This window comes from Malania oleifera, chromosome 4, assembly GCF_029873635.1.
Source record: "Malania oleifera isolate guangnan ecotype guangnan chromosome 4, ASM2987363v1, whole genome shotgun sequence".
In the NCBI taxonomy this organism is placed as follows: Eukaryota; Viridiplantae; Streptophyta; class Magnoliopsida; order Santalales; family Ximeniaceae; genus Malania; species Malania oleifera.
The window spans coordinates 79,243,012-79,269,276 of NC_080420.1; the positions used below are offsets into that span (position 1 = coordinate 79,243,012).

At 36.9% G+C, this 26,265-nt stretch overlaps 1 protein-coding gene across 4 annotated transcripts in view; it reads left to right on the forward strand.

The window, feature by feature from the left end:
* LOC131154063 (ENHANCER OF AG-4 protein 2-like) overlaps positions 1 to 26,265 on the forward strand; it is a 122,201-nt gene that overhangs the window by 25,222 nt on the left and 70,714 nt on the right. For all 4 annotated transcript variants that reach the window (XR_009136317.1, XR_009136318.1, XM_058106558.1 and 1 more), the window contains 4 exons: positions 1,305 to 1,986; positions 2,067 to 2,568; positions 4,965 to 5,054; positions 5,163 to 5,265. Coding sequence is in view for 2 of the 4 variants with exons in the window: in XM_058106558.1 (XP_057962541.1) it covers positions 1,305 to 1,986; positions 2,067 to 2,568; positions 4,965 to 5,054; positions 5,163 to 5,233 (1,345 nt within the window). In the remaining 2 variants the exon portion in view is untranslated. The remainder of the gene's footprint in view (positions 1 to 1,304; positions 1,987 to 2,066; positions 2,569 to 4,964; positions 5,055 to 5,162; positions 5,266 to 26,265) is intronic.

Consider the following 26,265-nt stretch of genomic DNA (forward strand, 5'->3'; position numbering starts at 1 on the left):
TTTGGTAGTTCTTGCTTCTTTTGTTGTTTTTAATTTTCTTATAGATTTGGTTTATATTGTTTTTTCCTGCTTTGAGGATCTCGTGTCCTCGTCTAGGTTGTAATCCTATCTACCCTTGTTCTTAATAAATTTATTTAGCTATTAAAAGAATGTTGCAGATGATATCTAAGTCTGAAAGTATTCATATCCTTCTTGTAAAAATCTTTAGTTTCAACAAAAAAAAGTAGAGAATTTCAATATGAGTTTGAATCTCAACTTTGAATTTTAAATAAATTTCAGTCTCTATGAAAATTTTGACAAATTTCACTGAAATTTTGAGATTTTGATAAATTTCAAGTGATTCATGGAGATTTCAATGGAACAGAAATTATCTGTAATTTCAATTTTCAGAAAGTTTGATGGGAGTTTCAACAATTTCATGGAAATTTAAGACCATGCTTCTCAACCATTACTTCATGAACTCTCTCTCTCTCTCTCTCTCTCTCTCTCTCACACACACACACACACACACACACACACACACACACACACGTGTGCTTGTGTCGATTCTGTGTACTACTGTTTACATTAGAAAGAGAAGGTAAGGAACGATGACTTTTCAATGACTAGAAATAGCTTTTTGGAACTGAATGGATGAACTTTTAAGAAACATGTTCCCTTCCAACCTCGTATGTGATTTGACAAACATTATTAGTTTCTTTCCATTCTTATTTCCACGACATTTTATTTGTTGTTAACAAGGAAAGTTCTTCTGGTATGATAGCAGTTCTGACAGAGAGACCTGTAACTGCATGGTGGGGTTTTAATTGGGTTATAATTCAATAAAAGCATCAAAATAGTTGTTTATACGGCTTCTTTTTTGTTATGAGCTGCAATTGATCTATGCTTTCAAGAATTTGTAGGTCCTTGAGGCAACAATTGATTGCATCCATGACTATTGCATACTTTGTTGGCTGAATAAATTTGTAAACTTTAATTTTCCCATTTGTTTGATTTCATTAGATAGGATTTTACTTTGCAAGTGCTCTATTTTATGCAGGTTCAAATTAGAATTTGATATTTTGGATTTTTTTGTTCGTCTTTTCTAAGAAATTTCACATATTTATGCATAATTTTTTCTTTTAATTTGTACAGCACTCCATACTCATAGAGTAGAACTGCAGTCTCCATTTCTTAAACTTAGAAGTCCCATCTTGTTACAGACATTATTCAGGCGTTAATCCAAATTGCAGTTTGTTAATTTTTATTATTTTTTTCGCTTCCCATGTTGTGTTGACATACTAAATGTTTGGCAATTGTTTCAGCAATGCTACATTTCAGTTGCCTGGTTTTTTATCTTCTCATGTTTTTGAAGACGAAGAAGATGATCTTCCAAGCAAGGAACTTGGTGATGCATCACCCATAGAACCCATCCGTGCTCTGGGTGAGGTAGAAACATGTATGGTCACTCCAAATGACAGGCGTCACTGCATCTTGGAGGACGTGGATGGTGAGCTTGAAATGGAAGATGTGTCTGGACACCCAAAAGATGAAAAACCCTTGTTCGCAAATGATTCCATGGAGATGGACTTGCAGCATCTGGGTTGTGATAGGATATTGGAATCAACTTCAAATATTTCAATTGATCTGCCCCCTTTGCCGGAGGGATCTCCCCCATTACCACTTGATTCTCCTCCTTCTCCCCCACCTTTGCCTCCTTCACCACCGCCACCACTTGCACCACCGCCCCCCCCACCTCCACCGCCGCCACCACCACCGTTATCTCCATCGCCTCCACCGCCACCACCTCCTCCTCCATCACAACCACCTCCACCTCCTTTACCACCTTCAGGGCCACCGCCCTCATTGTTTGCTCAACCTCCCCTACCACCCCAACCTTCATTATTGTCTCAACCTTTAATACCATCTCAACCCCCACGATCATCGTCTTCACCAAATGTGGCTTATCAACCATCTGTACCTAGTGAATATTGTGGCACCCCTAATGTAAAAACTCCTTGCTGCTGTTTTTTCTTTCCTTTTACATGTATATGCATACATAATTAACTTTTTCTTCTTGTATGCAGGGAAACCAACTAGTTCACATGCCTGGAAATGCCCCCCATGGGAGACACATAGATGCTGCTGTGAAAAGTGAGATGTTTCCCCAGCCTTCACCTTGTTTCATGCCAACAGGAGTTCAAAATCCAAGAGAACCTTCTGGATATAATTCATCAAAACCATTAGAATATGGTCACAATGATGCATATTTGAACCCCCAAACATCTCAAGCCAACCACCAATTTCAATCTGGTAATACTGCGTTTGCACAGAGACCTTTCCATCCTGTTCCACCTCCTCAAACAGCACCCAGTCATTTTTCGTATCCAAAGCCCACAGCACAGCAACATCAGCAACATCTTTATGCCCGCCCATATTCGTTGCCGTCCCTTCCTGACGGGCGGAGGCGATATGCTGCTGATGAACAGTGGAGGATGCCCTCTGGCGAATTAAATGTAGATAATCAGCGGAGTGTGTGGATGAGCGGAGGGAGAACTCCATGTTCAGGCCCACCTTTTGTCCAAGAAGGTATGGTGGGTGTATATGAGTGCATGCATGCATTTTATTTTTATTTTACTTTTTTATTTTCCCCTTTTTATAAATTTGATAAGCTGTAGGAAAAATAAATTCTGAGATTCTGTGTTAAGTTGTTAACTTGATTTCGGGAGGGACCAGATTTCAAAAAAAATGAGAAGGATTCATATAGCTGACCTACAGGAATTGTAGTGTGAAGAGGCTAAATTTCAAATATATGCTCTCTAGCAACACCTTGTCCAGAAATACTGAATTTAATGCATTTCAGTGATATTAATTTTTTACAATGTTTTAAAAGGCAAAGGCGTAAAGCGTGGTGTTTTAGCCCTTTAAAGGCGAGGCATAGGCCTGAAGGTGTTGAGGCACCTTTTGAGAATTTTTTTGTAAAGATAAAAATATGTTAAATAAATTATATATATATTTAAAATAAAGAAAAAAATTAAGAAAATAACAAATATAATGTAAAAAATAAAAAGATATACTTTGCAAACTACTTGTTTGCCATTCAAAAATTGCTAAGTCGATTACATGACATAAATCATGAGAAGAGATAGCTATACCATTACAAAGTTCAAGCAATTTTTATGATCTAAGATACAACTCTCAATTATTTTGGAAAGGTTGAGGTTCAAGAGTTCTAGTAATCAACTCATTATGACATTCCTTTTACACAAACTTGTAGTTAAAAACCAATTCTAACTTGAGAATCACATGCCCAAATGCGTAAGCCTCAACTAAAAAGGCTCAAAAGGCGTGCCTTTTATAAAAATGTGCAAGCCTCAGCATTTAATGGGTTGTCCTTTTTGGAATTTGGTATATTTTAGATTGAGCCTTGAGGCGTTTTAGGCATGCCTTGCCTTGAGGTGAGCCTCAATTGAGCCTTTTAAAACACTGTTTTTTTGAATTAAAAAATCATTAAAAAGTCAACAAGAAAAATCACTGCAGATGCTGCTGTTTCACATGCGTAAAAAAGTGTAGGCATGGTCAGCACTCCTTTTTTTATCGTTTGTTTAAGTGAATAGTACTCTCGTTAGTCGATTAAGAAGACATTGGAAGCCTTTTAATGTCCTTGTTTGACAATTTATTCTCGGAAATTATGGTTACTCTTGAAGCTAGGAACCCACCATTTTTTTTTAGAAGAGATTTTCTTAATGTGAGTTCCGGTAGTTCGTATTTGAATGCATGGGCTTGTGTGCATACAATATCGTGCATTTGTATATATGTCTTGGCATCAATAGAATAATTTTATTTATTTAATTTTGTGTGTAAGGGGTTGGCAAAAGAAGTTTTTGGTGGAAAATGAGTACAACGACAAAAGAGAGGAAGTTTCCATATACAACACAAAACCTGTACTAGATAAGGGAACATCTGAAAAAAAGGAGAAACAACTTAGTGTTTGTTGAACTTTGTAGTAAAAGTGATTTCACAGTGTAAAACGGCTTGTATGGTCATTAAACACTTTCATTCAGAAGTAATGTTTGACCTAAAATTGGCTTTGGAGAAGCCTCAACAACTGACTTTCATCCTAAAGTAATTTCTGATCAAAATCAAATTTCAACTCCAAGAATGTTACTTGTCAACTAAGTTGAAGGCTAGCCGATGACTAAATTTGTCTTATGAAATTGCTTTCAATGAGAAATTGTCCCAAACAGGAAGGTTCTGGCTCATAATTGGGGAAAAAAGGGAAAAAAAACAATGAGGTGAGGAATGACCAAAAAAACTCTGTAGTGCTAGCTGCCCTTATTATTTTTTTGAACTGCCTTATACCCTTTAATGAGCGTAGGGACCCATGTGATGGAGCGCTCTATTTTGTGAGCCTAATAAAATGTTTTCTAAAATTGATTTTAATCCTGGAGGCTCTTGATCTCTTTCTTAGTCTGTTTATAACATTAACATGATATCCTTCCCAAAAGATGTGGAAATCGTAGCTGCTGGCCTTTTGTAATAACCATTTTTCTTTTAGTCTGAACTGTTGAAAGGTTTAAAAGTGCTGGAATATCAACTTCATGATATCTTAAAACACAAGCTAAATTATGGTAGCCCAGATTTCCAAGGATTTCTTGTATCTTATGCCTCTTCATATGTCTGAGCTGATACTTGTTTTGTCCTTATTGTACACGTGCCATGAGTAAGAGGTGAATGCTTTGGAATTTTAATCCTGAGTGATTTGATATTTTGTGCAGTCATTAGCTGGGACCTTTTAAACCTAAATTTAACACACCTTAGAAATGGATAGTGGACAGTATTCTAAACTGAAAGCCATTCTAGGATGAATATGTGGACGATATTTTAAATTGTGCTTTTAGCTGACATGCTGATAATTCATATGGTGTATTGAGATGCTTGTTTAAATGTTTTGATGGTAGTTTTTAATGAAGTTGAAATTGCAGGTTATCTTCGGCCACCTGCTGAAAGACCTCCTACCAACAATGTGGTTTTCCAACCCCCGAATGCTTTGCCTGCTGGAGGTCCAATTCCAGGTGTCACTGCTTTTGAAACATGCTTGGTTTTGCTTAAGAAAATTTATGCTTCTATGACTTGAACTGCAGGCTATGTTTAGATTGACTTCATAGCTGTGTTTCCTTCAGGTCATGGTGTTTCCCAGATGTTGCCATCTAGACCAGACATTGCTGCCGTAAATTGTTGGAGGCCAGGATAGCAGTTAACCTGAAACTCCAGTTTGTAACTTCAGTGAGTTTTCATTCCCTTGCTGTTAATGTGCTTTGCTAAAAAAATTGTTTGATCCATGAAATACAGACTGAGATCATAAGACAACTAATACATTGATAAAAAAAAATGGTACTTTATGGACTTTTTTTTTATAGGAAAAAAACACACACACATAAACAGATGCAGGCATATACACATGTCATGTCTTGCAGTTTCAACCTGAAGCAGCTTGAAACCACATGGTATGGGCCAAGGAAGCTCTATTTGAAGGAAAGAGTGGTGGCAAGAAGATGATGCTAATGAATTACTTCTCTTCTTACTTTTAAAGAAGAACCAAAATTTATTCCTAATCTTAAACTCTCTGTAACAGCAATTGCATTTAATCCTAGACTCCAAATATCTGAACTTTAGCACAATTAACTAACTGAAGTTATGTGGATTTAGAAATGAAACCCCTAAAGTGAAAATTATTAAACTAGATTGTTACTTGTCGCAAATAAAATTTGCAAGCTCCCTCACAAGTTTTTTTTTTTAAATATAAAATAAAGTCATGACACTAAAACTGAAATTTTATGTTAAAAATGGAGCTAGTTTTTTAAGCCTTAATGCCTCATTGTTAGATCCAAGTTACTCTTGTTCTGCACCAAAAAGTAGCTACTGATCTTGATTGTATAATAATAATAATATTTAATAATTACTGTTATTATTTGGATAAAAAAACTATATTCACAGAACAAACAAGGTTCAATAAGAGGAGAACAAGTTGTCATCTTAAAGGCTAAAAGAAACAAAAAGAAAAGTTGGATTCAATCACAATAGAGCTGCCTTCCAATCCCTTTGCAGTTTGGGCAGCGAAAAACCTTGAAAAAACCTGAAGAATGGGCCCAAAAAGAGGCCTGAAACACAACTTTATCCCATAAAAAATGAGGAGAGCTCGTGTGATCCTTGAAGGTTCTCAAAAACCACACAGATTCATAAAGCTCTTCCCTTTTTGTGATCCCCTAAGACCCAGGGAGTGACCTAGCTTCACTAAAACAAAAGAACAGAGACCTCCTATGATGGTTTGCCATCTGAACAATGAAGGAAAAGGTGAATGTTCGTTTCATTGGATTCACGGTGCATCAAGCATATATCAAGGCTAAGACCTCTGCATGGTCTTCTACTTTGTAACATGTTACGTGTATACATCTTATTTAAGGGATACAACAATTCAAATGAATGTCCAAAACCTAAAATGGAACCTTTGCCTTCCAAATGATGTGGCTCAAAGGAAAATGATTGGGGGAAGGAGTTTAAAGAGGATAAATGCTTAGAAGGGATGGGATGGTTACTCCATGAGGGATTTGGAACTCACAAATCACAAGATGTTATGTTAATGTTTGGACCCACTAAAGTGATGTTGGACCGACATCATGTGGTTCCAAGTGCTAACATGGCATCTTGTAATTTGTGAGCTCAAAATCTACATAGAGAAACCATCCCTTTCAAATCTCTCTCCTTAATAAGGTGAAAGAAAAAAGATTTAGTAGAAGAAAAACTTGAGGAATCACTTGTCGCAAAAGGCAAGTGGAGAGAGGGGGGGTTTGAATTGGGTTACTTACAAATTAAATTTAATAACCAAATTAAATATGCACAAGCAATTAATGCATGTACACAAAATTAAATGAGAAAGGGAGAAGAAATGCACAAACTTGTATAGTGGTTCAGTTTTCTCAAGCCTACGTCCACTCTCTCAAGGGTCAAATAACTTGGGATTCCAGTAGATCAACCCTTCTTACAATCCCCTTGCTTCACCTGGTGGCAAGGTCACCAAATACAAGAGTTTTTGAATAATACAACAAAAACCTCACTAGGTGTGTATACAAGTGAAAGCACTAACTAACTCTCAAAGAATATGCAAAGTAATGGCTCAAGAGTTCTAAACTTTCTCAAGAATGAGCAAGTTTGAGCACAAGGAGAATTTTTGAGAGAAGAGAGTGTTTGAAACTTTCAAATATCAATATAAACAACTTAGGTACTGTTCATTGGGCTTTAGAGGGCATATATATAGTGTTCTTGGCCAAACTAGCCATTTATGCCCACTGGAGTCTGATTTCTGCTTAGACTGGTTGACCTATCTTAGAGGCTGGTTGACCAGGTATCAGTTATTAGAGTACTGATTAGACTGTTGGGGTCTTCGAAAAGCAGGGTTGGTTGACTTGTCTATTAGACTGATCGATCGCCCAGGCCTTTTGCCACGGCCGGTTGACTGGCCTAAGGAGGGTTGTTGACTGCTTGGCCTTTCTGCCAAGCCTGGTTGACCAGCCCATGGAGCCTGATTGACCGCCCCAGGCTGACATCCCAGAAGAGTCGTCCAAATTAAAGTCTTTTTTCTGGTTAAATTTATGCCACAACATGGGGACGTAAAAAGGAAAGAGAGGGATGGGGTTTCTCTCGCTTTTGGCATAGCACTGCACGACAGGCTATTGTAGTCATTCGGTCTGAATGCTACATGAAGAACATAAGCCAGATGATGGAACGGGAAGACCTAGGAATGTAGAAGATCATAACATGAGTGATTCGGCATTACCATTCTGCCATAAGTACCTCCATATTCTGCTGAATAGAATTCATCAATGGGATTGAGTTAGTGATTGGAAAACTTCCTTTTCTTGATCATATTTTTCAGGATATTCTAAGAGACTTATACACTATGCACTTAGAGAATGTTGAAAAATATAACAAATATGTAATAGAAATGTCTTGATCAAGTCTTCAAGCATTGTCCATTTCTCTAACTTGAAATATTTTAAACCTATTAAGTACAGCTCAAACTCAAAAGTAATTAGTTTGCTTATAGTTTGTTATCATCAAAATTAGGCCATGAAACCTTGGGGCTAATGCCACACTCCCAAACTCTCTCATCGTCCCTACTAATAGGAGCAAAAAAATCCAGAGCATTGAGCATGTTGGTGAGTTTCATTGAGATTGCTAAGAAAATGAAATCCCAAGAAAGAGAGAACCCCTTTCGAAGAAAAGAACAAGCTGATAGGTGAATTGTGAAGAGAAAAGGTCCTAAAAAGACGAGGCACCATCATCTGCAGTGATCTCGCCAGTCCAGAATTCTCCCAAAACTGAACCCTATTACCGTTACAACAGTATCCATTGTAAGACGGGTGAGAGGAAAGAACAAATAAGCAACTTGGGAAATAGAAGACTTTCAAGGGCTTGCTTGAGAAACAATGCCACTTCCTCTACACTATTCTGATAACCCAATATTTACTTTCTATCACGTTGCCCCATAGGGAATTAACTTCTAAAGGTAACCTCTACAATCATTTTCAGATTATAGAGATGATTTTAGAATTGTCCCAACTACGAGGTGATCTCTTTTATTCTCCCCAAACCAGAGCAAAAGTCACGTGTCAGCCTCTGAAGAACCCTACTAACACTCATGGGCACTCTGAAAGGAGAGATAAAATTAATGTGCATGTTGGAAAGGGAGGCAATAATGAGAATGATACAACCTCCTTGAGATAAGTACCCACTTCCTTCCACCTCTCCACCTTCTTACTTACCCTCTCATAGGTCCACAAAAGGCCATGGTATTAGGGTTGTTTTCGAGAGGGAGAGATGTAGATAGGAAAGCAGCCTGCCTAAAGAGACGCAGCCCGCCAAGACCTTGAACCTCTCTAAGTTCCTTCCAATTATTACCTGTCACCTTGTTCTTGGACAAGTTGATCTTTAATCCCGAAATATTTTTTGGAAAATTTCAACAAAGTAATAATCTTTAGGAATTTCACTACATTGCCCTTGAGAGACAACCAAGTATTGTGGACAAATTGGAGGCATGACACCTCCATCTCCTCCCTATAATTTTCCCCACACTCTTGGCTTACAAAAACATTCTAGTTAATACATCTACCATCAAAGTAAATAAAGAATAGAGAGTGGAGATCATGAATCTCCTTGCCTAAGCTCCATAGAAAGACCTAATGGACCCTGTAGGCTGACCATTAATGATAAGTGACAAACTGGTTGAACACAAACGACCTCTAATTCACTTTTGCACAGCCCCAAGGCCTTTCCTTACCTACACTTTATCCTAAAAATACATGTTCACCGTGTGATAAGCTTTTATGGTGCTCAATTTAAAAACCCCCTTTTACCCTTCATATCCTCGACCACCTCATTTGCCACCATCACCATATATAAAATTTGTTTGTGTTTAATGAAGGCATGGCCATAGTCACTGCATCACCCAAATCCTCCCTCAATGTTTTAGATAGGACCTTTTGAAAGAATCTTGTTGAGGCTAGTGACCAAATAAATAGGCTTGAAGTTCCTCACCCTTGTAGACCTCCCTGTTTTAGTATTAGGGGTATAAAGGTAGAATTCACACTATTACTTATTACAATGAAATTCCTTAAAGAACTTCAAAAAGTTCTCCTGCAAAAAAATAAACTCTCAATTGCCCTTAAAGAAAGCTCTCATGAAACCATTAAGCACAGGAGCTTTCTCCCTACTCATCTCAAATACCATTTAAAAAATTTCTTCGACTTCAAATGGGTGAGCCATTTTTGATGAATTTACCTTAATGAGACTCCAATCAATGCCTTTCAGCATCAAAATCTATTTGCATACTCTTTTGTATACTGAAGGTTTGAGAATCTCATTATCGTAGTTGTTAAAAGCGCGCCTAGGCGCGAGGCGCAGACAGGCGTGGAGGTCAGCACCTCATACCATGTGAGGCGAGGCAACCTGTAAGAGGCACGATGAGGCGTAGAGGGGTGTCAAGTAACGCGAGGCGCACCTTGAAATTTTTGAGCCTATTTAAATAAAGAAAGGCCAGAGCCCTAGCCCTCTTCGACCCTTCGAAGTCCCACGACCCTTCATGAGTTCGTCTTGCATTGTTGCAGTTTTCGAACCAGCAGGAGTCTTCGCAAGCCTTCGAACTAGCAGCACGAGTTCGTCTTCGAGCCTTTGAACCAGCAAGAACCTTTGCGAGCTCATCTTTGAGCCTTCAAACTAGTAGCGTGAGTTCGTCTTCGACATTTCGAATTAGCATGACCCTTCGTGAGTGTGTCTTCCACATTTCGAAGCAGCAGGAGCCTTCATGAGTTCGTCTGCGAGCCTTCAAATCAGCAATGTGAGTTCGTCTTTGACATTTCGAACTTGCAGCGAGCTCGTCTTCGAGCCTTTGAACCTTCGAATCTTCGTAAGTCGTCGTCTTCTTCTTCTTCTTCTTCTTCTTCAGTTCTTCTTCGTCTTATAATATTAGTTGATAATTTTATTTTAATCTTAAACTTCTAAAAATATATTTTACAAATTGAGAAAAAAATGCAATTTGAAGATTCGTAGTAATTAATATAATAATCAACAAGTATTAAACTACAGAAGGTTGTTTGACCAACATAACTTAAGAATTCACTAGTATTGAATTAAACTTAAGCTGATATTTAGATTTTAGGCTTTGAAATCTTTTATTGTACTCTTTTATTTTGATGTTGAACTTTGTTGAATTGTTGATGCTTTAGGCCTTGACAATTTCATTAGATTTCCAATTTTGCTATTGAATGTTTTGGAATTTTAAAATTTAATATTACTGGATATTCATATGTTCATATATCAATTACCCCAAATAGGCATTTTACAGCATTTTAATTGTTGTGCGCCTCACCTTTGTGAGGCGTGCGCCTTCGCCTCGCGCCTCTGACTACTATGCTTATTATCGTTTCTCAAATCTATATACGACCCCTAAAAAAACTCCCTAAATCTTGATCCAATTCTTTGGAAAAACCTTTCCTCCTTCCATTGGCCACCATATGAAGATAGCCCGACTTGCTATCCCCCTCCCTTGCCCACTTCATTCTTGATTTTTTTTGCTAACTCATGTTAGTTCCTCCATAATAACACCTCCAAATCATTACTAATAACCACTGTCAATTCCAAAGAAAATGTTGTTTTTTCTCTGACACTCTTGAAAACCTTTTTATTGCACTGTTTTAATTTAAACTTACCAAACTATGGCCTTTTCATCCATTTAAAGCCTTCCAAACTCTCGACCTGACACCCCCACCACCCTCCTCCATTCACCCCCCCCCCCCCCCCCCCCGGGCACCCAAAAAAAACAAATGTCCACACTCTCATGGGTCAACCACATCTTCTCAAATCTATATGGTTGGGGCCTCACTGCACTGGATTAGAGTCTAAAAGCATGGGTTAATGATTCGAGAAAGGCCTAATGAGGGTCTCCTGCAGTGGGAAAACATTTTCCCACACTTTGGTGAATGGGAATCTATTAGTACAAGAAGTTTTTTATCCCAAGATGCCCAGCAAGTGTCAGAATCATTTCTTAAAAGAATATCCTTGAGCCCCTTGTCCCTAACAAAGAAGTTGATCCTCTTGATGTTGCTAGAGGCCATCAGCCTGTCAACCTATCCCTAGAGTTGTGGATGACATTAAAATCCCCCCTCTAACTCATCGTGGACTGCATAGACCAAAGAGACTACCCAACTCATTGAAGAAAGGATATCTCGATAAAGAAGGTTTTGGATTTGACAAGTTGACATTTTGTAAACCTTTTATGTTTTGTGTACTATCTATATAGAGGTACAATGGCCACCCCGGTGTATTGCCAGATGCAATGTCCTCATCCTAAACATGCTTTGCAAGTAGGTCTTCTATTGGGAATTGAATTTGGTGTCTTGTGAATTGTGATAAGGGTCAATTGAACACCCTTTGGTTGCTTTAGTGCAGAACGAAGTCTAGCAACTTGCACAAAGTGAAAAAAGTCTTAGTAAAGAAATTTTTTGAAGCATTTTTCCTTTCCTTTTCTTTTATTTTTAAAATATTTTGTTTTCTTAAAATGATGATCAGGATATGCTGATTGCAACTAGTGATAAATTGCAGGTGGGGAATACAGAATGTAGAGAGTGATGGCAGTTCATTCTGTTAGTTCTTGAGCACAGATAGAAAGACTTGGGCCTTGGATGTCTAGGGGAATTTTTTGGCAGATCTTTTTTCATTCATTTGACTCGTGCTTTCAATGGATTTCCTCTTTGTTAACATTCTTTTATTTAGAATACAAAAGTTCCGTCCAAGATAAGGGCTTTTACTTGGATTTTGACTCTTAATAGGTTCAACACCAGTGACTTGATTTAGAATAGAAGACCTATTAAAGCATTTTATTATGATGCATGTCCATTGATATAGAGTGGGGAGACTTGTTTGCTTTAGTCTTTAGAATAATCTGTTTGGTATTATTTGGGAGCCTTTCTTCCTTGGATGGTTTATATTTTCTTTGGTTTAGGGGTCTTTTAAAGGATAGGGAGACTCTATGGAGACGTGCTGTTTTTTGTAGTTATCTGGTGCATTTGTATGCAACTTAATGCTCAATTTTCAATAGTTCTATCACTCTAGTTTCTTTGGTTTGGAGTAGTGTCGTATTCCTTTCTCTTGTTTATTGTTTTAGCTTTTCTTTTTGGATATCCTCTTCTTCATATCTGTTTCCTCTCTTATATTAATTAATTTCTTTATTTATCATTAAAAATTTGACCCCAAACTTATTTCTTTGCCATTGCCTAATAAAGTTAGCAAACTATAATGGCAGTGAGAATTTTTTGTTGCCAACAACTGCATGATGCATTTCATTTTTCAAATCAATGTCACTCTTCTCATCCTAGCCATCCTCGAGTAGCAGGTAAATCGTGTACTGTATATTGACCTTATATGCAAAAGGGCTGTGTATTAATCAATATCCTATTTTTTATTCCTTTGATATCATTGATTCTTTTTTTTGGTAAAAAATCTTTCTTTTCCTTTTGTCATAGGGCCACTGGATTTTTATGGGGGTAATATAGTGGAAAGATCTTCTACCACAACTTGATTAAGTGGGGACCCTCGAAGCAGGGTGGTTTGGGTATTAAATCGCTCGTACTATTTAATAACATCCTACTTGCCAAGAGGCTTTGGCGATTGGTGGAAATAAAGACTGTTGCGGGGAAAATTGTATTAGGTTAAGAGTGGGGTGGATTGGGATTAGTGGGTTAAAAAAAGGCAAGGGATCATGATGTTGTTGGGGTGTCAAAGTGGATTTGGAAGAGTTGACTATAATTTCTGCAGCATGAATTTTAAGGTAGGTCTTGGGGAGTTCATTGCCTTGGCTAGATTGTGCATGTTTGTACTGCAGGTAGTGTGTTTTGTGGAGATAGATTCTTGCATTTTGGAATTGGAAGCTTCTTCATTTTTATAGGGGCCACATAATATTCATGTTGTAATTTAGGGAGAGAATGGGATAATATGGAAGCTAACTACATTGATAGCTTTTATTGGATACCAATGGGAGATTGCAACAGGATAGTGAAAGGGTCACATGAACATTCCTTGAAGGATTTGTGGAAATCTAATGGCTTTGCTTGGGAAACAATGTGGAAGGGTCTTGAACATTGGTAACCTTCAACAGTGAGGAAAATTTTTTGTTAATAGGTGCTACGTCTGCGAGGAAGCAGTGATACAGTCTTTCGCCTTCTTCTCAGATGTGGAGGTCTGACACCTAGGAAGCTCGGCAGATATGGGGTGGTGGCGGATTCTATTGTTCATGAGTTTGCCTATATGGATGTCAATGGCATTTGGTTCATAATTGGAATCAAAATTAGAGTCGATAATGGAATGAGATTCTCCCCTCATTTGGTTTAGTGCAGAATCAGAATTGGGCCACATAATATTCATGTTGGAATTTATAGAGAGAATGGGATAAGATGGAATGGAAGCTAACTACATTGATAGCTTTTATTGGATTTTTACCATTGGGAGATTGCAACAGGATAATGAAAGGGTCCCATGAACATTCCTTGAAGGATTTGTGGAAATCTAATGGTCCTGCTTGGGAAGCAACATGGAAGGGTCTTGAACATTGGTAACCTTCAACAGTGAGGAAAATTTTTTGTTAATAGGTGCTATGTCTGCGAGGAAGCTGTGATACAGTCTTTCCCCTTCTTCTCAGATGTGGACGTCTGACACCTAGGAATCTAGGCAGATCCGGGGTGGCGGCGGATTCTAATGTTCAGGAGTTTGCCTATATGGATGTCAATGGCATTTGGTTCATGATTGGAATCAAAATTAGAATCGAGAATGGAGTGAGATTCTACCCTCTCATTTGGTTTAGTGCAGAATCAGAATCGAAGTTGTGTTATAGTTTTTGGTACATGCACTACATAAGTCAGAATCAATCGGGTCTGTCAATGATTTCACTGCATAGTATGAAAATATATTATATATTTATGTGAATATTTGTGTATGCATGTTTATGTATACACATGTATATGTTAATCTGCAAGGGAACATATGCATGAGTATAGGTATATGTATTGTGCGGATATGCTATGCATTTGTATGTGCATCATGGTTTTAAATCGCAGTTGCGGGTAGCGTAACGTAACAGTATCGGGTGTAACAGGAAGCTAGAGTAGCGGATGTTACATAACGGAAAGCGGGTGTAACGACCGTGAATTTTTTTAAGCACGCACAACCTTGTGCATATTAGCGTACTTGCATGTTTTAAGCTTTTAGCCCTTCTTAGAAAGAGTTTTAGTGTATTTTGGATCATTTAGTTCGAGTAACTAAGTTCTTTGGTAAGGGCAACAAGTTTACATTTGTTTTAGACCACCATTGATAGAAAAATGAGGTGTGTGCGCATTTGTACTTCTCATTGTTCTTATCTGTGATAAATTCTTATGTGTGCTAAATTAATTAATAGAACAAAATACATTATACACTCCATTAATCTATTTGACACATACGACATACATATAATACAAATATGAAATAGCTAGAAAAGAAAGATGGTTGAAGTTGAAAAATATAGAACATAAATATCACATTACTAATATTATCAAAATAAAATATTTTCCTAACTACTATTTTCAAATTGTTATTTAATGCATCTATTGTGAGTATTTAAAGAAATAGTAAATTTTGTATCATTGTTATCCTCATCATAATCTTTTTCCCCTCTCGCCACATGGTAAATTGAGAATGATTATGAAAGAGAGGGAAAATGGGAGAAGAAAAAGGAAAAAATAAAATAATTTTTTTTGGTGTAACAGTCTTGTAGCAGTTACGTAACGGCCATTGCGGCCTTTACGTAATGGTCGGGGTCCGTAATTGCCGCTACGATTTTTCTTCACACCGATTTCGCGGTGTGTAACGGTATCGGCAATGCAAAAAACCGTTATGTAACGGCGTTATGTAACGGTCATGGCCTTTATTTAAAACCATGATGTGCATGGCATATCATGCATGAACACTTGTATCTATGCATGCATGAATGGATGTTTATGACATATTTCGATGTATATTTGTTGATCTCTGTATGGTGAGGAGCAAAATTAAGTTTAAAAATTCCCTATGATTTTGACTGGCATCAATTCTGGGTTTGGAGGCCTCAAAAAAAGGGCTAAAAGGGATTCTGGTTTCTGCATGGAATAGGGATTGGAATGAGATTTCAGCAACCCTCATGTTAGGAACTAGATATACTATTCCAATACTGATTCCTAGAGCTGATTCCACATCACCAGTCATTGTCGTAATGTGGGTTTAGAGAAGATGAAAAGTTTAAGTTGATTGTTGGGGCTCTGCCAGTGTAAATTCAGTTGAGTTACTTTTCACTCCCTCATCTCTTCTGGCCTCTCCATCTAGGCCTCCTTAGCCCAGTTCCTTCACATCTTTCACAACTTATGACATCCCAGGTTGTGCTGAAAACTTGAAGATACCGGTCAGCATTGGGACCTGTGCTTGAGCAAGCCTGGAGTTCCCATCTCTGCAGGAACATCTCATGCAGGATGATAAGTGTACTCGGCAGTTCAATTTGGAGCCTACGAAGTTGCAGGAGGAAGAAGACTGCCTGGCATTGGTTCAGCCCCCAACACATGTTTAGATGACATGGAGGACAATCCTGCCCCTTGCACAAGGATTAAGGTATTATAAGGGCTGGGTGCTGGCAGTGTTTGTTTTTCAAGGAACAGGTATCTGGTTGGGGTCTCTTAAAAATGAAGATGGTGATTAAAACCATAAGAGTGTCTTTCCAAGGCTTCGAAGATAGGGCTGTGATTCTTTTTGAAGGAATAAAAAAAAAAGAAAAAAAAAGAGAAGAAGGTACCAGCAAAACCTCCTGGATAGCTGTAGGAAGAAGTATGCTAATATGGAATTCAAGCATTTGAATTTTCATTAATTATGACAAGATTGGTGGGATCTTTGACTTTGTGGAGGCTGGTGGCAGCCAGGTTATTTAGATGAGCCTATGTTCAGGAAACTGATACCGTGGGATGTGAGAGATCTTGACAGATCAAAAAGGGCTTTGATTAAGTCTTTTCTCAATGGTTGGAGAGGATATGTTGTTACTTGCAGGAAATTATAACTGATTCTGTGGATCAAATTATGGTCAACAGCATATGGGGGCATAAGATTTGCAGGTGGATTTTCTTTGAGCTGCTGGAAATGCAGGGGGTGTTCTTATTTTGTCGAAATGTTGGATCATTCTATAAATTTCATTTGAAAAAGAATGTTCCTAAATGGCATAAAGGAGCTGGATGATGAGGAACTAGGTCAAGGGCTCAATGCTGAGAGTATGACTAGAATATTTTTGCTCAGGAAATTACTTGCTGAGGTGGATCAAAAAACACTAGTTTCTTCCATCAAACAGCAAATGTTCACTATAGGTTCCACATGTTAACAAGAACTGAAATGGAGGGGAAGACTTTAATTGAAGAAGAGGATATCGAATGGGGCATTTGCAATTTCCATGAGGATCCTTACACCGAACTAGAGACCTGGAGGTGAGCAGTGGATGACATCACTTTCAGCTCCTTGAGTCCTTCTGCAGTGTAGTGGCTTGAAAGACTCTGCAATAATGAGGAAATTTATTAAGCCCTCAAGGGCAGTAATGGAGATAAAGTGCCTGGCATCGATGATTTCTCACTGGATTTTTATCAAGCAAATTGGGGTATTATCTACAAGATCTTTTCCAAATTCCTCTCAATGAAGCCTAAAAAAGCTATTTAGGAAGACAGCACCAACATCCTTTCAGAGCAGGCTGGTGGATCATGGACGCAACCTTTATTGCTAATGAAGTTGGGGATGGCTATGGTATGGATAGGAAAAAGGGGGGTTTGGTTTGTAAGCTTGATGAGAAGGCTTTTGATCATGTAAATTGGAACAAACTTCTTCACATTCTTAGAAGAATGGCCTTTTTTTTTTTTTTTTAATTTTGGGAATCTTTGGTGTAGATGGACCCAACAATGCATTATTACCCCAATTTCGCATCAAACTTCTCAACAAACGGATGCCCATGGGTTTTCGTCAGATTTTCTAGTGGTCTTAAGCTGGGTGTTCCCCTTGCCTCATTATTATTATTATTATTATTATTATTATTATTTTTATCTTGGCAATGTAAGTGTTAAGCCCCTCTTGTTGAGTAAAGCCATCGTAGGAGGCCTTCTTGAAGTATCAGTATTGGGAAGCATGGGAGTGAAATGGAAATATCTTATCTTCTCGGATTTGAAGCAGTCTCTGAAGTTATTTTTGGGTACAAATGAAGTTATTTCAGTTGTGCGCAGCAATGGGGGGCCTCTCCTTGCTGGCCTTACTGGGGTCTTTTCTTATTACCTACCTTGGACTTCCCTTTGGGGCCAAATATAAAGACAAAGGAGTTTGGACTTCATCATTGAAAGATTTGAGAAGAAGCTGGCTGGTTGGAAAAGGAAATATTTGTCAAAAGGTGGGAGACTTAGCCTTATCTAGTTCATCTTGTCTAATCTTCGAGTCTATTATATGTCCCTTCCCTATACCTCACTCAAATGCCTTTAAGGTTGGAAGGAATTCAAAGAAAATTCCTTTGGGGGAGCTCAGGGAGGAATTTAAGAATCATTTTGTCAAATGGGGGGCCGTGAAAAACAACTTATTAGGAACGCGTGGGCTTAAATCTCCTTCTGCTTTCAACAAAAACCTCCTTGATGAATGGGTTTGGGAATTCATGAAGGAGAAGGACCATCTTTGGAGGGGGAATCACCACTTCAAAATATGGTTGTCAGCATAATGATTGGCCCACTAGAGTTGGGAGAGGAGGTTATGGTGTTTTGGGTTTGGCCTGTGATTAGGTTGCCCTAATCGGTAATCACCTTCAAATTACAGATCAAAGGGTATTTAGGAACATTTTCTTTGTTGGAAATGCCTTTGATTGGGAAATTGACCATCGTACTGGCTTTTATGACAGCTTGTACAAATCCCAATGTTAGATCCTATTATGGGCAGCAGCAAGCATAAAATTTTGTTGGAAACCCATCTGGAAAACAGCAGCCCTCACAAAGGTTGCTTTCTTTGCTTGGGAGGCAACTCTTGGGAATATTCTTTCCCTTGACAACCCTCACAAAAAGAGGGTTGTCTGTTGTCCCTTGTTAATAGGAATTTTTTGTGTTTGGAAAATTTGAATATTGCTGAATAGCCTGGATCTATAGTCACATCCTCTTGCACTACTCCTGGACTGGGAATTTATGGAACATGGCCTTTCCTCAAATCAGGCGGCAGTGGGTTACTTGCCAGAAGCTCTAGCAAAGAAACATAGAGCCTTTGTCCTCATTTCCCTCACCTTTTTTTGCTTTATGTGGAGGCAAGGTCTTAAATTTCGATTTTGACTCAAATTTCAGAGCTCCAAAAGTATGGAAATTTCGATTTCAATGTCACTTTTGATTTCAATTTTCAAAAATAATGGAAATCAGCAGTAAATCATGGAATTCTTTTATGAAACTTTAGAAATGGTTAATAGATGTAATAACATAAGTTTTAGGCCTAATATATTACAAGTTAAATGCATCTATGTTGTGTATGAGGTGGAAAAGTTGTAATATAATGTGTGTATAAGATAATGTGCATTAAAAATATTAAGCTGATACAAATTAAATTCCTAAATCATTTAAATACTATTTATTATACAAATAATGATAATTTAGACATGAATGCATAGATAAGAAATGTTTTTGTAAGTTTATTTTTTCATGTAATTTCAAAATCCCTTGTAATAATCTTTTTGTAAAAAAAAAAAACATAAATTAAGAGAGAAATTTCACTTTGCTCCTAAATCTCTCATTTGAATTCTGAGAAAATATTGTTCTGTAGTTAAAATTTCGACAATTTTTACTAAAATTTTGATAAATTTTGAACGATTCATTGAAATTTTTATGGAAATTATGTAAAACGAAAATTGATTGTCATTTCAATTTCGAGGGTGACGGAAATTTTGACAATTTTGTGGAAATTTAAGACCATGTGTGGGCGGAAATAAATATGAAAGCTTTCGAAGGATCAGCTAAACATGTTATAAAAGATCATTAGATTGCTACAGTAATTAGTTGGCATGGTGGTGGTTTTAAATAACAGCTGCAACCGTTACGTAATAGTTTTTTTGGTTGCTGATATCGTTACATTGCGAAGTCGGTGGGGGGAAAAATCATGGTTGTAGCAGCTATTATGGATCGCGATTGTTACGTAAAGGCTGCTACAACCGTTACGTAGCTGCCACAGGATTGTTATGCCAAAAAAACATTTTATTTTTTACTTTTTCTTCTCCCCTCACTTTTCATAAATCATTCTCAATATAATATGTGGCAAGAGGAGGAAAGACTATAATGAGGATGATAATGATACAAAATTTACTATTTTTTTAAATACTCACAAGAGATGCAGTGGGGTTGATTTTCTTTTGTTTGTTTGTACTTGGGTAGCCACATCCCCTTGATGTCCTTTGACAAAATTTTCTTTACTGATAAAAAGAAAAGCTGTTTGCCTTTTTGGTTTTGCTGAGACAGCGCTATAGATGATATAAATACGAGGAGGTCATTGATTGTCATCTTGTAAATAAGTTGTTTTTGGGTTAGTGTTCCCTTGGTTCTCTTTAGCATTATTTACATTTACTTACAAAAAAGGCTCAAAAATGTATGTTTAAAGTGTTCATGTTCAGTATACTAGAGAAAGTGAAATGGAAGTGCAGAGTATATTTGTTTTCAGTTTTATTTGTTGGTTATATGATTGAGGGGTCATACAAGTGTGTGCTATTTTTGTGCATGGGTTGGCAGTTCAGAGCATAGGTTTCAAATTGAGATTCGAATTGTGAATGGAAATTCCAATTTTAAGAATCGAGAAACTTGAGTCTTAAGATTTGGTACAAATTTCCATAATCTATTCCAAATGATATGCATATATTGATATACAAACAACAAGCAAAGTAGTAAAATATATGTAAATTTTGATAATAAAAAAATATATTTCATGTCTACACTTTCCCTAAACAATAAAAAATAAGGGAAAATTAATTAATGAACGTTATGTTGTTTAAGGGAAGGAATAAAAAAAAAAGTGATAAAAAACTGAATGTGTTTATCAACAATTAAAAAAAATCATATTTCATGCATATTATTTGTCTAATTAAAAGAAAAAAATTAGCTTAAAAATTGATAATAATTGATCAAATTACTAAAAACAAACATGAGCATCACCTTAGCCAATGAGCATTCTGCCTCTTGTTCTCAAGGGCTGACACTATACTCCTCCAAGAGTGAAGGGCAACATAAGACTCAAACCTCTATTTTCTCCTCCTTTATAGCATGAAACTGACATAGATAAAGAGTGGAAGGTAAGTGTGTAGAAATAAAAACAATAAAAGAAAGGAATGCTGTTTTTGGGATTTTAAACCAGTCACATCTATATGGATGTGATAGGTCTAGAATGTCATAGGTCTAGAATCGTGTTAATCAGTGGATTTAGATTTTGTTAGATTCACTTTGTGAATCGATAGATTCATGGTTTTCTGATTTTCTAGTAAAATTTAAGTTGAGTTGGTGTGGAGTTGATACAAATCATATGAATCAAGTTGGGAATCATTGGATTCTAACAAATATGGTTCAGAGTCGTAGCAGATCTTATGCTATTCATCTTGAAAAAAGAAAAAAGAAATGGATGAAGTATTGGTGAAAAATGAAACATGGAAGCAAGTTGATCTTCATAAAGAGAAGAAATGGTTGATTTAAATGCATTTTCACTGTGAAGTTAAGGTCTAGTGGTACAGTTGAATATACATGGGTTGATTGCTTGCAGAGTGCTTCATCTAACCTAAGACATTGACTATGAAAAGTCATTGCACAAGTTGAAAAATTGAATCCAGTCCAAAGTTTGTGTTCTCTAGCTGCCCATTTTGATTTGGACATTCTTCTAGTTAGATGAAAAAAAATGTTTCTGTGTGGCAATCTTGTGTAAGAAGCACGTATGATGGTGCCTTTGTGCTTAGAAAATGTACAGGTGTGTCAAATGGAAGGTGCCTCAGATGGACTGAGACGATCCTGTAGGCTGTAGGGCTTGTGTCACGGTTTAGTGGTCCTATCATCAAGAATGGTAGGTATGCTGCAGATTAAGATAATTGCGCTCCATTAAAAATTTGAGTCTCTGGAACTGATGCTTATTGTTTTTGTCATCATGACATTGTGCTTACTAGTAATGATTTTGGATATATTTCTGTCAAAGGAATACTTGGTGAATAATTTGAGATCAAATCAGGGATTGAGGCCACTTGGTCAAAAAGGTAGTCTTCATTTATCAGTGAAATTATGTTACAGACTGCGTCGACAGAGGCTTGGAAGTTTTGATGTAAATGTGTAGGAATCCCAATTGAAGTCCATCACATGTTAGCGTAACGTAACGGTAGCGGGTGTAATAAGAAGCGGAGTAGCGGATGTTACATAATACGAAACAGGTGTAACAGCCATGAATTTTTTTCAAGCACGCACAACCTTGTGCATATTAGTGTATTTGCATGTTTAAGCTTTTAACCCTTCTTAGAAAGAGTTTTAGTGTATTTTGGATCCTTTAGTTCAACTGAGTTGTTTGGTAAGGGGCAAGAAATTTACATTTGTTTTAAACCACCTTTGACAAAAAAATTACCTCTCTGTACACTTTCTCATTGTTCTTATGTGTGATAAATTAATTAATAAAAAAAAAGACACTCCATTAATCTATTAGACATATAAGACATACGAATAATACAAATATACAATAACTAGAAAAGAAAATAAGGTTGAAGTTGAAAAATATAGAACATAAATATCAAATTGCCAATATTATCAAAATAAAATATTTTCCTAATAAGTTAGAATTTTGTGTTAATTAATGCATCTTTCTTGAGTATTTTTAAAAAATACAAAATTTTGTTTCATTATCATCCTTATTATAATTTTTCCCCCTCACTCCACATAGTATATTGAGAATGATTTATGAAAGGATGGAAAATCAATAGTGTGAAGAAAAACTAAAAAACAAAATAAACTTTTTTGGCGTTAACAGTTCTGTAGTGGTTATGTAATGGCCATAGCAGGCTTTACGTAACAGTTGCGGCCCATAATGGCCACTTTGGCTGGGATTTTTCTTCTCACTGATTTTGTGGTGTGTAACGTTATTGAGAACCCGAAAATCAGTTATGTAACGGCGTTTCATAATGGTCGCGGTCGTTAATTAAAACCATGACCTTCAGTCTCAAGCAGGTGCCAGAGAGGCAGATACTAGTAGGAAGATTGATCTATATAAAAAAATAAATTGTGAACCTGAACTTATTCTAGTTAGGGCTGTGCAAGCTTCAGTCTGAACCGAGATAACTGACTGGGCTGAACTAATTCGGTTCAATTGGTTCGGTTTCAAAATTAGTTCGGTTTGGTTCAAAATTTAACCACCAAATTATTTTCAGTTAAGTTTGTGGTTATGCAAAAAAAATTTTGGTACCAACTGGAAACCAAAATACAAGTTAGTATTATAATATCCCTGGCCCAGCTCACTAGCCCAGGCAAACTTCGTCAACGCCAACCCAGCGAAGCCCCCTGCTCCCTTACCACTGTCCAGCACCTCCTGTTGTTGGCAGCTTCATCTTCAGCTGGCTCACCTTTTCAGTAAATTATAATTTGGAACACCAAACACATCTTCCTTGATGGCTCCTCAATCTTCAACCTCCTCCTTGACCCCTCCAACTCCAGTCCTCCCTGGCTGCAGCAACCTGCAAGTACCCTTTCTCACGTATCAGACTATCAGGGTATTCTCTACAATACTTGCATTAAATGCTTCTGTCTTTTACTGATTCAGATGGTACCCTTCACATTGGTTCATCAATATTTTAATCTTTGCATTTTAAAATCATTTTCTTGCATTCCCTTAATGTTGGTTTTGTTTTGAAAGTTTTATTTGCATTCCTTTTACATTACAGTGGCATTTGGCAAAGTTGTCAGTTACAGCTTTCAAAGTGAATACTGAAGAATTTCAGTGGTTGCCTCCAGATCTGGAGAATTTGGGGAAATTTGGTTCAGTCGGTCCTAAAGAATGCAACCCCGAACTAAATCAGTCGGTTCCGTTTTGGTTGCAAGAGTGGTTTGGTTCGGTTTGGTTCACCCTCCGACAAAACCGAAAAATTTTGATTCTTTATTTTTTGAAGCCGAATTCATCAAATTGACTGATTGCACAGCCCTAATTCTAGTTGCAAATAAAGCACATTCACCTATTAAATTTAAATAAGTTAGATGAAAATTAAGCTAAAAATTTAGCAAACTGTCTTCAAGTTGTTAAAATTTTGAGGAAATTTGATTAGAATTACAATGCAAAAGCTGTTACTTACTACATATCAATTTTCACTTGTCCAATGTCTAAATTTTGTTGAAGCTGTGTCAATGTTTGATGTGGTGACGGGCCTTATGGCAATTTTGGATTACTTTTTGTACATTAGAGGGTTCAATTACTTGATGGTTAAATGGTTTGGCTTCTTTTGTTTATCTTTGTTAGATTACCACTTTACCTAAAAGGTTAAGCTGTGTTAGGTTGTGGGCCAACAATGTATATCAAGCTTTAACACTCCTCCATACATGCAGCCCGATAGCACGTGGAGAGATAAACATATGTGACACCCATTACAGGGAATACAATATGTCTTTAAACACCACATAATAAATGCGGGCCACAAGATTAGAACCAAGGCCTCTTGGCAACCAGCTCTGATACCATGTTAGATTACCACTTTACCTAAAAAGTCAAGCTGTTAGGTTGTGGGCCAACAATGTATATCAAGCTTTAACAATCTTATTTATTGTATCTTCAATAACTAATTCATGCATGACATTGTAATCTAATCATGTAAAGTGTTAGCGGATCCTTGATAGTTTTTACTCTCCCCCCCCTTATATTAAATATATATATATATCCAATGGAAAATAGATTTTAGAAAAGAAGATGATCATACTAAGAAAGGAGTACAAGCTGAAAAGAGGATACAAAGAAAGGGTGACACGCTGTAAGAGGAATTTTAAAAGAATTGCCCTCCAATCCTTTCGTAAATCATTCAAAGAGACACCTAAGAAGATAGAGATGGCAGTTTGTGTTATTTTCTCATTTCCTTGCGCCCTGTTCTAATGGGGCAATTTTGGTGAATTTAAATGGGGTTTGCAGAAGCCACATGAGAAAAAAAGATTGCTGTGAGCATATATGGCATAATGACAGTGAATCAGTGATGATACTTTCTGCCCTGCCCTTGCCCCTGGTTTTTAAAACAATTTTGTCCTTATGTGGAAAACTTTTATTTTGGTTTTTTTTTTGTTTTTTGTTTGTTTGTTTGTTTTTTTTTTCTTGTGTTTTTTGGTTTTGTATTTTTTAGGATCTAGTAGCTTCTATATTTGCAAGGTCAAATTTCTTCACACCATGCCATAAAATTAGAAAATTTTTGTTTTAAATATTATATTTAAAAGTCATAAAAGATGGGGTCTTGTGGGGATCCCATCAAATGATGGGCTGGGGATGGGGTGAATTCTGATTCCCCTATTGGAACATTGGTACGGATGGAGATAGTTGTCCTTTGCAAGGATGGGGGTGGGCAGAGCTAAAATCTGTCCTGCTATATTGGAAGCTAAATCCCAAGAGAAGCGAAAAATGCAACCCTACTCCAAAGCAGGGTGTGTCTTTAAAAATTCTATCTTTCCTTTCCGTCCACAAAACTCAATGAACAGCATAACAACTGCAGTGCCACAACACTTCCTTAGACTTTGCAAAGTGGATCTAATAGGATGATTCATGGCAGATCAGGCACACTATTGTGTGAACAAGTTAAAATCCAGATCCAACCCAATTAAGCGGCGGTTCAGATCGGATAATCTATGGGAGATGGCAGATAATTTTTCATTCTTTAGAATAATTTTTTCCCCCCAATCAATCAATAATACTTTGTAATGTAGTAATCAAAGTTGTGTTTAAATTTATAATTTGGTAGATTGTAAAACATTTACTAAATAGAAAGTATAATTTTTCTTAAAACTATAGTCATAAATGTAAAACAACTGATCATCTAAATTTAAATAGAAAGCATAATTGTTTTTAGCATGCAATTCTCAAAAACTGACAAAAAAAAACATAATTCAAAATGTAATTATTTAAGTATAAACACTATTCTGAAAACCAATTCTTAAACAAATTGTCCAATGAATCTTTCTCAGTAACTTAAAACCATGAAAGTCTCTATAATTGAATGTAGTGCTTTGATTCTTGGCATTATAGCATCCACCATGAAACTAGCAAAGTGGATCAGATCGGATAATCCATGGCATGTTAGGCGGATAATTGAATCAGAAAATTGTAATTCATATCCAACTCGTTTAACATGTGGGTCAGATATGTCGGTTTAGATGGACTAGCTTTGGTTTAGATTAACGTATTTTTATCCATTTTGTCAGGTTCCCCCAACATTTATTGTGCATACGACACCTCCCCAAACACTGGAAACAGCCCACACCAAAACTAGGCAGTGAGTGGTCACCTAATAGCCATGGAAAATGTTGACTGGTCTCATTAGAAGCCAAATACATTAAACAAATGTCCAGACTGGCTACTTCGTTAAGCCGTCTCACCTGCAACAAACAATTACTATTTATTCTGTTAAGAGCAAAATCCTAAGAAAATTCTGGAAGCCTCCATATGTTTTTT